General features: G+C 48.4%; 1 protein-coding gene across 1 annotated transcript in view; it reads right to left on the bottom strand.

The window, feature by feature from the left end:
• Nucleotides 1-11,594, bottom strand: part of ccdc120a (coiled-coil domain containing 120a) — a 12,373-nt gene extending 779 nt beyond the window's left edge. Inside the window, exons 1-8 of the mRNA XM_017303207.1 lie at nucleotides 10,973-11,594; nucleotides 3,288-3,527; nucleotides 3,092-3,219; nucleotides 2,895-3,008; nucleotides 2,470-2,611; nucleotides 1,405-1,461; nucleotides 722-821; nucleotides 6-596 (exon numbers count right to left, since the gene is read on the bottom strand). Of these exons, the coding sequence (XP_017158696.1) occupies nucleotides 6-596; nucleotides 722-821; nucleotides 1,405-1,461; nucleotides 2,470-2,611; nucleotides 2,895-3,008; nucleotides 3,092-3,219; nucleotides 3,288-3,321 (1,166 nt within the window). The 5' untranslated portion in view covers nucleotides 3,322-3,527; nucleotides 10,973-11,594. The remainder of the gene's footprint in view (nucleotides 1-5; nucleotides 597-721; nucleotides 822-1,404; nucleotides 1,462-2,469; nucleotides 2,612-2,894; nucleotides 3,009-3,091; nucleotides 3,220-3,287; nucleotides 3,528-10,972) is intronic.
• Between the last annotated feature and the right edge of the window lie 1,884 nt (nucleotides 11,595-13,478).

The raw sequence follows: 13,478 nt of genomic DNA, 5'->3' as shown, positions 1-13,478 counted from the left end.
CTGGCTGGATGGTGGGCGGAGCCTGTTGGGTGATGTCACCGTGGTTCTGTTGCACTGGCAGGAACGGGCCACAGGACTTGGTGCGGGTGACGGTGACTCTGCGTTGGTCGCCGTGGTGACCGCGGTAGGTGGGCGGGGCTCCGGCGGGCTGCTGGGCGGAGCCGGCGCTGTGGAGCGGCCTGCTGGGCTGCGACTGCTGGCGCTGCAGCTGCCGCTGCTTCTCCCAGACGTAGTCCAGCAGAACCTCGCTGTAGCCCCCCCCTCGGACGCGGAGCCCCCCCTCTGGGGCCGCGAGGTGGTTTCTGCCGCGCCGTTCCGTCAGCGACTCAGAGCTCCAGAAAGACCCGGCCGCGTTCGTTCCCCTGGAAACAGTGGCTCCATTAGGCCGCAGCGCCCCCTGCTGGGCCCCACCCTCGTCCTCCGGGGGGGTGCTGTGGGTCAGGAGGCTGTCGGAGCCGTTGCTCTGGCGCGACGCCCGGCAGCCCGCCTCCCGCCCCGCGTCGGAGGAGGAGGAGGAGTCCTGGGAGCGGGGAGGGGGAGGGGGAGGCTGCGAGGGGGGCAGAGGAGGGGGCTTGGTGCTCTCACGGTGCTCAGTCCTGAAAGGTCAGAGGTCAAGTGGTGAGAAACTCTTCTGATTGGCAGGCACCAAACATAAAACTAACTGGGCAAACTGGTTTTTCCAGTCAGGAGCGCCCGAGCGGATCATGGAGGTCCGGCATACCTGCTGAGCACCGACGACTTCTTGGTTTTGTTCTGGTTGAAAACCTCCACAGGAGATCCAGCAGAAACCAGCAGGGGGCGACACTGAGACCCACCGTTGTCTGTCAACACAGAGACGATCCACATCAGCACCGAATCCTGCCAGGACTTTACCAACCACCTGCCTGCTGAGATTTAGGCCACGCCCCTTTGGTTCTGAGATCCCAGCTGCCGGTTCTGGAAGCTGTCTGGGTCCGTCCCTATACATGCTCGGTGATGTTGATGGTAGAACCAGCGACCAGTAGGGCCGTTCTACAGAACATCAGAACCTGAGGTCATCCTGCTGGTCACCATGACGCATCACGAAAGTCCTGGAGGGACCGGAGCTGACACAACGTGGACCACCGGACCAGCAGGCGACACTTTGAGCGGAGTTTGGTAGATGACCAACTGGTTAGACTGATTCTTGGAGGACCAGCATCCAGTGCATCTGCTGTCACCTGACAGGCAGTTCCTAAATTACCCTCATGGGGGCGCCACTAGTGACATCGGCTGCTTCAGTCTGATCTGATTTCATCCCGACGTTTACAGAACATCAGACACAGTCGGGACGTTTTGTTCTCCTGAAACCAGAAACCCTGCCTGTGTGTGTGTGTGTGTGTGTGTGTGTGTGTGTGTGTGTGTGTGTGTGTGTGTGTGTGTTACCGTTGTCGTTTCCTGCTGAGTCTGACGTGGAGCTGCTCTCTGATCTCACTGTATCCTCTGGAAAAACACAAACTGTGGTTCAGGATAAAGGCAGGAAGAGGCCTTCCTTCCAGAAACAATGGCGTGTGTGTGTGTGTGTGTGTGTGTGTGTGTGTGTGTGTGTGTGTGTGTGTGTGTGTGTGTGTGTGTGTGTGTGTGTGTTTTGATAACTATGAGCACTTACTCACAAACATTGTGAGGACATTTTGTCCACATAGTGCACAAACACACCGTATTTTCCGGACTATAAGCCTCAGATATCTCTGCTGCTCCAGCTTTTCCACACCATGCAGCAGCAGCAGGGGGTCGAACAGCCAACATCTGAGTCATAACAGGGCGACTGAATATCACATTTATTACGGTTTAAAAAGAAAAAGTTGCCAAGTTTAGATTTAACTGAACTGATTATGAGGGCGTATGAGTCTGAAGAGAAAAATCTCCTTCGTGTTGCTACTAGCTAAATGTGCTAAATGAAAATAGGCGCTTTCTTCTTCTTCTTCTTATTTAGATGTCAACAGCAGCTTGATCCATTATTGTTACACTACTGCCATCTACTGGATCCTAATATCTATACCTCAGATTCTCATAATGATCCCAGTATTATTTTTAAAAATCTTCTTTTTCCCCTTAATGCTATTTAACTGACCAACAACATTCTCAAATTTTAATTCCCTATTAAAACCTAATTCCGTTTTAATGGGCGCTTTCTTCTTTTATTTCCAATTTTGACTTCCAATGATTCACTTCCTGCTAAAGAGCCCCCTGSTGGTGGAAGAAAAGTCCACATATAAGCCGCGCCGGGCTATGAGCCGCATGGTTCTAGTCCGGAAAATACGGTACTTTGTGGGTTAGGGGTCACAGTGTGGAAATGAAGAGACTGTTATTGTTTACATCTAGGCTTTTAGCCCTGCAACAGGAAGCTGGGGGCGGGACCTGCTGTGTGACATCACACCGCAACGGGTCCATAGAAGTGTGTGTTACCTGTGTGTGTGTTACCTGTGTGTGTGTTACCTGTGTGTGTGTTACCTGTGTGGCAACCCCGGTGCACCGTCCTCTTGCCGTGGTGTGTGTGTGTGTGAGTGTGTGTGCCGTTCTCAGAATCGCTGTGTTTCCTCAGCGCGGCGCTGAACAGCGTCTTTCTGGGTTTGGGCCGCTGGCCGTCTTCTTCCTGCTTCACACAAACAGAACCAGGTCAGCCGACCAGCAGGGGGCGCTGCTTCATCAGAACCAGACTACACCTCCAAACAGAACTCCGGATCCAATTTAAACCAGCTGGTTTTACACTGGATCCGCCGCTGGGTTCTGCTGGTTCTGGACCGGAGCAACAGAACCTTAGCCTTCAGATGCATCAGAACCCGTCACTGCAGATCGAAACGGTTCTGTCCCACGGCCYGGTCAGAGGTTCTGTTATCGGCTGGTTCTGTCCATACCTGATGAGAAACCCGGCTCACCTCCGCTCGACACCTCCTGTTCCCCTGGCGGGTCGGCGCCGCTCGTCTGCGGACGCAGGGCGGCTTCTCGCCCGCCTCCAGAGGGAAGTCGCCTGGCACCGCACCTGTCAGCTCCTAACCAATCAGAGCGTAGCACACGCCTCAGCGCACAGCGGCCGGACCAATCAGGCTTCGCTTCCTGCTGTGACATCACTCACCGCCTCCTGGAGGCAGATCCGCCTCAGCTCGGCCAATCGCGCGCTCAGTAGCACCTGCAGGCTCCGCCTCCTCTCCTGCAGCTCTGCCATTCGCTCTTTTTGCTTCCTGCTTGGACAGGTGAGGGGCTCTGCACAAAGGACACAGGTGAGACAGGAAGCAGGGGAGACGGACAGATTTTCCCAACTATTCTCTTACCAGGTGCTAAAATGAGTTGACCTTTGACCTCCATGGCATGCTCTTCCCATGTGACTCCGCCCCCTCGTCACTCCGGTCCTGTCCACGGAGCCCGGCTCACCTGTGGCGCGCCACCAGGTGTTCCTCACCTGCTGAGCCACTTCATAGACCCTCCAGTGGTTCTCACTTGCAGCCATCCAACAGGTGAGACGCTCAGGCAGCTGCTGCGGCTCCCATGGYGGCCTGCAGGGGGTGTTCAACCTGAGGGCAAAACCACAGAAGAAGAAGAAATATCAGGAGTTATGACAGTTTTAGGGCAGAAAATCAGATTTTTCTCACTGAGATGCAACATGAACACACAAAGAAAACTTCTTCCAGATCASAACCAGAACCAGAACCAGAGAGGGACCGGCCCGTGGTCCCGGTTCTGCTGCTGCGGCGCCTCCTGCTGGGCAGACGGATTCAGCACCGGATTAACAGCGTTGAATCAAAACGAGTAAAACTCCAACATGAAGAGCAGATTCTGCTGCTGATCCCGTCTGAAGCGGTCCAATGACCCGGCGGGCTGGTTCTGCTGCTGCTATGCCGGCCGCCTAGGAACAGGAAGCTGGCAGCAGGAAACAGGAAGAAGGAAACGAGCGGCAAACAGAGAGGAAGAGAGAGAGCGAGGGAGGAGTGAACAGCACTGGGAGTCACTGGACGAGTCAGAACCAGAACCTTCATCTGGCCCAAACGCTCCACAGCATGACCAGCCTGGACGGTTCTGGATTAACAGAACCAACTAAAAACTTTCTGTTTCCATCTCTGTTCCAGCACTGAGCTCGGTCCATTTGAGTCGGGTTCTGGTCGGGTTCTGTCACTGAGTCTCACCACTAAACTGTTTTATTATTGTTGACTTTCTTTTCTTTGTTTGCTGCGCCCTGGGGTCACGGCCCCTGAAGGTCACGGCCCCTGAAGGTCACGGCCCTTGAAGGTCACCTCCTAGTCCCGCCCCTGCTGTGTCCTGATTGGCTGCTGCGCCAAACAGCGTAAACATGACGGACTCTGCTGCCCCCTGCTGGCTGTGAAACAGAAATGTTCCGACTGAAGCTGCTTGGCTCTGACCAGAACCAAAAGGTCCAAACACGGTTCATACGTCACACGCTGAGCTGAATGACTGAATGACTAGTTTGTTCATTTATTTCACAGGAAATTCTTTCCCCTCACTTTTTAAATTAACAACCTAATTTTATTAGGAAAATATCACATAAATCTAAATTCTCAAATCAGAAACTTGCTTTTCAGCCTTTAGATAGAAATTTAAACAATATATCAGAACTCTTTGTTTAAAAAAATAGAAAACCCATTGAGACAGGATATGTGTGCTCACTTTAACATTTTTTTACTTAACTTTTTGTTTTGTTTCCTGACTGTCCTCAGATGGAACAGCATTAATTTTGGTCTGATTTGGCATAAACAAAACAAAGAAACTTGTGAAATGTGTTATTAAAACAATTCAAACAGCTTTTCTAAAAAAGTAAAAGATTAGAATTTGTGAATTACAAGTAAGACTTTGACACCAGAAAGGACAACAGCTGGTCAAAGGCATCGCGCCGTCAGAGCTGTGAAATATCCATCAACGGTTACGACGGATCTCACTGCTCACATAAATCAATCAAAAATAAAACTTCATCACAACAAAACAAGGAAAATCGACCAGTAAAGTTTCTCACCCTCCGCGGGTGCTCTCTCTCTCTCTCTCTCTCTCTCTGTCTCTCTCTCTCTCTCTCTCCTCCAGTACCTTTGCTGTGTCTAGAACTGCACATTTCTGGACTTAGAGCTCTGATGATGTTCCTGTTTGAGCCACTGCTCCAGTTTGGGGGTGACTGTCTGCCCCGAGGGCCCCGATGACCACAGGCACCACTGTGGTCTTCACCTTCCAGGYCTTTTCCAGTTCCTCCCTGAGTTCCTGATTTCTCCACTCTCCTTTTTCCTGATGTTGTAATCACTTGGTATTGCTACATCCACCACAACGGCTTTCCTCTGTTCTTTATCCACCACCACAATGTCCGGTTGGTTCTCCATTACCATCTTGTCTGGATCTGAAGTCCCATAGGATCTTAGCTCGGTCATTCTCCACCACCTTTGGGGTTTTTCCCCACTCTGATCTCGGGGCTTCCAGTCCATATTCTGCAGATGTTCCTGTACACTATGCCTGCCACTTGGTTATGTCGTTCCATGTACGCTTTCCCTGCCAGCATCTTGCACCCTGCTATTATGTGCTGGACTGTCTCAGGGCCTCCTTGCACAACCTACACCTTGGGTCTGGTAGATCTGAGCCTCTGTTAATACTGCCTACCTGAGAGACATTGATATGCCAGCTCAGACAATTTCCATCAACAGGCTCTTTGGTACTGGAAGCTGATCTTCAAACACAACTTTACGGTGGCCGACGGGTGAAAATGCGCAGCAACAGAGAAAACATGCAAACAAATAAAATGCAGCAAACAAAAGACCCTCCTGCTTGTCTCAACCAAAACAGCAGAAGATGCCTCAGCACTGAGGGATATTGTTGATCAGATCGATGGATTATTGATGTGAGGCTCCACAAACAACATTTCACAAGTAAGATGGACATTATATTGTGATTATAATATTACTTTACTGTATTTATGTCCACCGGCGAAACACCAGCTAATGCCAGCTGGTATAGTTATAAAGTATATATAGTGCTAGCTTGGTGTTCAGCCCCCACTCTGAAAGATCACCGAGATTATATTAAAAAGTTTCAGTTATTTTCTAATATTGACTTGGATAACTGATACAAGAGCCTACTATAGAAATGAAACAATATTTATTATAAAAATCATATTACATGACAGTTTACCCAGGCGGCAGTGGCTATTATTTATTTCACTCTGTCAAAGTAAGATGGCTCCCAAATCTCCCATTTTTGTTCTGAAGGTTTCCTAAAGACACGATGTGAGGAAGGAGGAGGAAATGTCTTTAAGGAGAGACGGATTCCCTGCAGCACGGATGAATCTCGCATGGGATTTTGGACCCAATCACTCTTAACCCTTGTATGTCGAAATGGGTCCAACCGACCCCACACACGTAAAACCCGTTTCATTTTCCATAGACCTCTATGTTTGGCTCAGTCCTGTACGAACAAGGGTTAAGCTAGAACTGGTGCTGGAAAACATGAAAAAAAACCTATATATATATATATATATATATATATATATATAGATGTGTGTGTGTGTGTGTGCTAAACATGCATAGCCTAACATTATTCAGTATTAATCATTCTTTGTGTTTATATATAAATATGTATTGATAAGACGAGGGCGGTCCATTGTCCTTTTATCATGTCTATGTGAGAAACGGCCCGGTCTACGGAAGACGGGTCCTTCGAAGGCCACGAATATGGACGACCAGAAGAGAGAAGCCGCCTAGCCTCCGGCTAGCTGCCGCCTAGCCTCCGGCTAGCTGCCGCCTAGCCTCCGGCTAGCTGCCGCCTAGCCTCCGGCTAGCTGCCTAGCCTCCGGCTCGGCGTTATGTTGCTTAGCAACCGTGACAACGTGAAGCACAGAGCGGCGAAGAAAAGAAATGGACTCGAAGTTTGTTTTTTTACTCTTTATTTCTGTATTATTCTTCACCTTTTGTAATGAAGGCTGTTCCATAGTAAAAAATAAATCTGATTCTAAAATGTTTAAACATTTATAGCAAGGAATGTAAGCAAATTATTCATTTTCAAATACTCTCCATATCTCAGGATGCAAGACATCACAGTTAAGTTAAACTATAATGTTTGAAAGCTTAACTTTAATCAGTCAAACCCATTTGCTCAGGAATAAATTAAATACTTTAGTGAACCAAAAATGTTTACAGCTATTATCTGACTTAATATCTGTGTCCACCTCCACTCATAAGGGGAAACTAGCGGGAGTTTTTATAACGATTTGCCGGGAGACATGCGTTCTCTCTCGGTGTACCGAACCTGGAGCTCCCGGCCCGACAGGTGCAAATGCGCGGCAACAGAAAACATGCAAACAAAAAAGAGACGCAAAGAAAAAAAGAGACAAACAAAAAAGACTACAACCACAAATGAAATGCAGCAAACAAAAAGTGCTGAAAACGGAAGTGCTCCAGACCACTAGAGGGAGTCGAACAAAAAACACTGTGTTCAAATTTAAGGTCTACATCCTTTAAAACCAAGTCCACCTCGCTGCAGCAAACAGGAAGGGGCGGGACGGAACACCGTCAATCTCAGACCTTATTTGGAAATGGGACCATTGCAATCCGGAAGTGAAGGGGGCGCTATTTCCTATACTTCCGTTTTTATTTTCTTTTGAAATCTGTGATATATTTTTACCTTTAGGAAGGTGAAAATACAAGTTCAGCATGTATTTGAACTTCTCTCTTTTGTTTACTTCACGGCAGCTCACAGGTTTTAGCAAATTCTGTTTCTTTCGGTGAACTTCTAAGTCTGCTCCTTACGTCGCATCTTTTCGGGCCTGCTACTGCCTCTAGTGGCGTGGGGTGGTAGCACAACTAATGTAATTACATTACTAAATCAGAATACCACAACGTATTTATTATTTACTATTCATTCTGACATTACTAGAACAGTAAAAGATACATTCCCCCACAAAAGAACATACCTTTTCATTTTCTTAAGGAAGTAGAGCTAATTAAATGACCAGAACTGAAAGTGGTTCTAGTTTCTCTCGATGGCCAACCTGTTGAAACTGTGGCAGATTTTAAATTCCTCTGGTCGTTGCTGGACAGTCAGATCAGCTGTGCTGAAAACCCTGACCATGTTTTTAAGAACTGTTCTCAGAGACTCTACCCTTTAAGAAAACCTTGAGGTCACCCAACTTGAGGTTGTTGAGTTAAAATGTTAAAATTTAACACGTGTAATAATGTAATAATGTGATTAATGAATATGATTTATCATTTTAGAGTCAAAGGAAATTTTCCTCGTTTATATATTAAATATTCATTTTATTTTTTTCTATATATAAGACTCTACAACAAAAAGTCTCAATAATATACATGGCACTGTAAAACAAAAAAATAAATTTTTGCTTATGTTTAACAGCCCTGGTTGTAACAACCTGGGTTGTTATTCTGCTGTATTTAATTCATTTGTTGTTATTGACTTTTGCTCAATTATATTTCTTACATATACATGGCAAATGGTATTTTTTATTATAGTTGATCGTGTTGTTTTTCATGTCTCCTTATTTCTTTTGTTCCTCCTATAATTGATGGARATATATAGAAATTATTTATAATGTAAAGTATTGTTTGTCATTTAATTAGCTCTATATCCTTAAGAAAATGAAAAAATATGTTGTTTTATAATGTCAGTAATTCCAGAATGAATAGTAAATAATAAAKACKTTGTGGTAWTCTGATTTAGTAATGTAATTACATTAGTTGTGCTACCACCCCACGCCACTAGAGGCAGTAGCAGGCCCGAAAAGATGCGACTTAAGGAGCAGACTTAGAAGTTCACCGAAAGAAACAGAATTTGCTAAAACCTGTGAGCTGCCGTAAAGTAAACAAAAGAGAGAAGTTCAAATACATGCTGAGAGAAAGTCCACCTGGCTGCAGCAAACAGGAAGGGGCGGGACGGACCACCGTCAATCTCAGACCTTATTTGGAAATGGGACCGTGGCAATCCGGAAGTGAAGGGGGCGCTATTTCCTATACTTCTGATTTTCTTTTCTTTTGAAATCTGTGATATATTCTCACCTGTAGGAAGGAGTTTCATGTATTTGATTTACTATAATAATTATGACATTTATCCTTTAAACGTCTTTTATCTTCTCAGGCTGGCTCTTCATGTCTGGGCTCCCGCCGGAAGCAGGGGGGCGGGCTCTTCCGCGTTTCACATCAAGTTACCATGGTTGCCATGGTAACAGTCACTTTGTAATGAAATTACCATTCAAACAAAAAGTGAGAAAAAACTGTTCTGATAAAAATACGTGTGAGACGCGTCACTGCAACTGGAACCAGAACCATCAGGAACCAGAAGAGCTTCAGACCAAACAACCAGAACCCAGCTGTCCGGACCTTTTGCTTCGGAATAGAACCCATCAGACAGAACCAGAGCTTCCTCATAATAATCACTGTCTAGGCCCGGTCCAAACCCAGCAGAACCTCAGAGACTCCGCTCACTGACCCAGAGCCTGGTTCTGAAAACGGGTCACTGAAGGAACCTCAGAGGAAACACCGGCCTCACAGAGCAGCCACACACACACACACACACACACACACACACACACACACACACACACACACACACACACACACACACACACTCAGCTCGGAGGGGTGAAAGGTTATTGGCTGGCTGGCTGCAGCTCTCAGCCAATCAGAGCTCAGGACTGGCTGCTGGGACTCTGTGCTGTTGCTGAGCAGAGAATCAGTCTGACCTACATCCATCACACACAGCGCTGCTGCTCCAGGCTCAGMGGCACTGCGGCAGCCTCAGCACCAGACCCACTGAGCCGCTGCTGCGAGGCGTTTACTGACCTCCGGGTCAGTAAACACACAGAGCATTGATCTGCAGCAGCAACGTTCCAACTGCAGAACCGGGCTCACAATAATGTGGGCCCAGAAGAACCCAGCAGAACTGGCAGCCATGACAGGACAGCCTGGTTCTTCTGTACAGAACCAGAGCAACATGTGAGGAACGGGCGGTTCTGTTTGGGTCTGGGAACCAGAAACCCGCCCAGAACTCTGCACCCAAACCACAGAACACTGAAGCACAGTGGTGAAGGTATCATGCTACGGGATCACTACAGAACTAAAGATCAGCTCAAAAACATTAACCCTGAAACATTTTTCAGATTTTAGAGCAGATGTTCGTCATCTACCAGTTTCATGTTTGTCATAGTTGGGGAGAAAATACAGAGCATGAGGAGAGGAAATGAAAGTGCTGCGTAAACAGACTTCAAAATAAGAGCATGAATATATTTCTCTAAAACTCGATATCCAAAACTGAAACACAGACGCCAAACTTTATTCAGCTGAAAGTTAACAGACGTAAATTTATCTGGAAAAATCAGATAATTTCTGAAAAATCTGAAACTTTTCAATGCTAGCTACAATGCTACAGCGCTAAGCTAATAATTAGCATATTATTGTTCTACAGAAGGACAAACACATCTAGTCGGGTTTGGACCCGGACTCCACCAGAACCGGTGCAGTTGAACAGAACCTTCTTCAGAGTCAATCCTGGACTTCCTCAGTTCTGTCTGACCAGAACATGGATTAAAACCTGAAAACCTGTTTGGACCTCCAGCTGGAAACAGAACTTCTCCTTGGAGTCAGGATCAGTCTGTCAGGTCCAGAGGTTCTGGTCTCGGTTCCTCCATTTGCTGCCTAGTAAGGTTGAATAGGTTCCGACCCAAACTGGATCAGTACCAAACGGGGAGCGGATTGTCCGGGTGAGTGTTTCATGGCTGCTTGGAGAACCGAATACTGAAAGTTACTTTCTCCAATCTGCTGTAAGGAAACAAGGTTCTGTGAACAGAACTCCAGTCTGGGTTCTGGTGGCCCGGACTCCACCAGAACCACATGTGCGCCAGCAGCAGGTTTCGACTTTCTTCTTTGTGTATTTGGGGTTTTGCTCAGCAACACTGACTGATCCAAAGTAAAGGAGAACATTTACAGAGAACACATTGAAACGCTAAGCTGCAATGAAAACTAACCTCTGGTACCAAACGGGCTTTGCTCCGGTTCTGTTAGAGAAAAGGATGGACCCAGAACCCTGGAACTCCTTCACTGGGTGCGTTCCTTAACCATCAGCAGGTGGATGGAAGAGGTGATGTGGGAGGGGCTTCCATCCTAAACAGAGATTAGAATCAGCCAATAAACTTCCACCGTGAGAGCGGCAGCTGGTCCCGGTACTTCCTGGAACCTTGAAGATCCAACTCGAATGGTCTGGAGATGCTTCTCACTGAGGAGCAGTGTCTCTGGAGCCAGGCTCAGAACCTCTGGGTCCTGATTCATCACGGTTTATACGCTGCCATCGGCCGGTAGGGCAGCAGCCTGAGGGGCCTCCTCTACCATCAAACCCAGTTTGGATGAACCCCTCCACTCACTGGTTCTGGTTCCTCACCCCAAAGGCTGCTGGTCTCCACAGTCATGAGGAAGTAAAGCCAGGACTCTGCTCCATCCCAACCTGAAGACCTGAATATCTTCCAATCTGGTGATGGGACAGCGCTGTTCTGTTTCCCTGTGCAACCGACCGGTACCACACCATGACCACACCATGACCACACCATGACCACACCATGACCACACCATGACCACACCATGACCACACCATGACCAGACCATGACCACACCATGACCACACCATGACCAGACCATGACCACACCATGACCACACCATGACCAGACCATGACCAGACCATGACCACACCATGACCAGACCATGACCACACCATGACCACACCATGACCACACCATGACCACACCATGACCACACCATGCATGGTCCCCCGATAGTCGTAGGTCCAAAGGTCAAGGTACAGTCCRGTTAGGGTGGAGCTACTGGCGTCACACACCAACTACTGAGGATGGAGAAACATTACCAGACGTGGTAGTGTTTGTCGTGGTGCTAGCATGATGCAACCCTACACGTTTGGGTTTGTGTACCAGAGTCCAACCGATGGTGGAAACTTTCTCCTGAAAACGCCGGACCTCAGTGGGGACGTTAGCAAGATGTAGCTATCCAAACGGAGCAGTACCAGCAGTAACCTCTGGGGGCAGCGTGGTACAGCAAACATAACAGAGAAGAAGAAAAGAGCCGAAATGCCAGAACTTGTCCTCCGAACTGTCCGGACTGAAGGAACGGAGACTCTGTGGAGCCCCTAGAGGACAGGCGAGGTTTTGCTCTTCTAGCTTTTCTGAGGTGAAGCCAGGTTCCTGTTGTCATGGTGACGGTCAGACACAACAACCAGACCATAATTATATTATTCTGCTAAYCTGCGGGTTACCCCGTTAGGCCGTCCATGCCGGCTGGCCCACCGGGACCAGAACCCGGTTCTACGCCCTGGCCTCGCGACAGCTGGGCCATGTGACCCCAGGCTGCTCTCTGATTGGCTCTCGCTGGCTCTGGGTAAAGTTTGTGTGTTTACGTCAATCAGCTGATTCCACATGTCAACACAAAGACGAGTCGCGCACGCGCATGCCTCGGCTGAGCCAATCAGAGAGCAGCAATCCCAGACTCACCTGCCGGTTCTGTTCCGTTCCTGCAGCTGGACCTGGATCAGCCGCCGAACCGGAAGCTGCCTGCTTCCTGTTGAACTCAGAGAACCGAACCTCAGCGGACCCCSTCTCTTCCCCGTGTAGCTTGACCCGGGTCCTTCCCTCAGCCCGGTTCGGTTCGGACTCTGAGCCGAACATCACCATAACAACCACCGTGGCTCGCGCTGCTCGGCTCCCGCGCGCCGCACAGCTTCACCCCGCAGACTTTTAGCGGGAGTTCCGGTCCAGCTTACCTGGGTCACCTGCACCGGCGGCGTCACGTGGTCCGCGGCCCGGTCCGGTCCGGAGAGCAGAACCGGTCCAGAGAACCTGAGAGTTCTGATCGATCAGCTGGGTTCCATGCTCCGATCGCTCTTCATCGTCCTCCTCTTCATCATCCGCAGCATCAGCAGCACGAGGCGCGCTCCCGCCGCGGACACGCACACGCCTCGCCCATGCGCGCACATGTGCGCCAGCAGCAGGTTTCATCTTTCTTCTTCGTGTGTTTGGGTTTATGCTCGCCAACACCGACCAGAACATCAGGTCAGAGTTTCGGAACCGACGGACCGGAATGACAAAAATACAAACACAGAAACGATCAAAGTATGAAAATGATCTGAGGAAATAATAATAATCTCTAAATTATCTGGACCCGAACAGAACATCAGGAGAAACGAACCTCTGGAGATTTTCYCTGGTTTTATGAGAAGTAAATCATTTATAGATTCTTCAGTTATTGATGGCTGTTGGCAGAAGGATCTCCTGTAGCAGTCTGTGCTGCAGCAACGCTGAAGAAGCCTCTGACTGAATACGCTCCGGCAGAACTTGATTGATTTTATGAACAATCCTTCTTTGCATCATCATCACCAGAGGATCCACAATCAGAACCAGAACAGAACCAGCCTTCTTATTCAGGCTGGTGAGCCTCTTTAGCTCCTGGTTCTGGTGGTTCTGGTGGTTCTG

The sequence above is a fragment of the Poecilia reticulata genome, unplaced genomic scaffold (assembly GCF_000633615.1).
Source record: "Poecilia reticulata strain Guanapo unplaced genomic scaffold, Guppy_female_1.0+MT scaffold_212, whole genome shotgun sequence".
Taxonomy (NCBI): Eukaryota; Metazoa; Chordata; class Actinopteri; order Cyprinodontiformes; family Poeciliidae; genus Poecilia; species Poecilia reticulata.
This window is presented reverse-complemented; position numbering and strand designations above follow the sequence as displayed.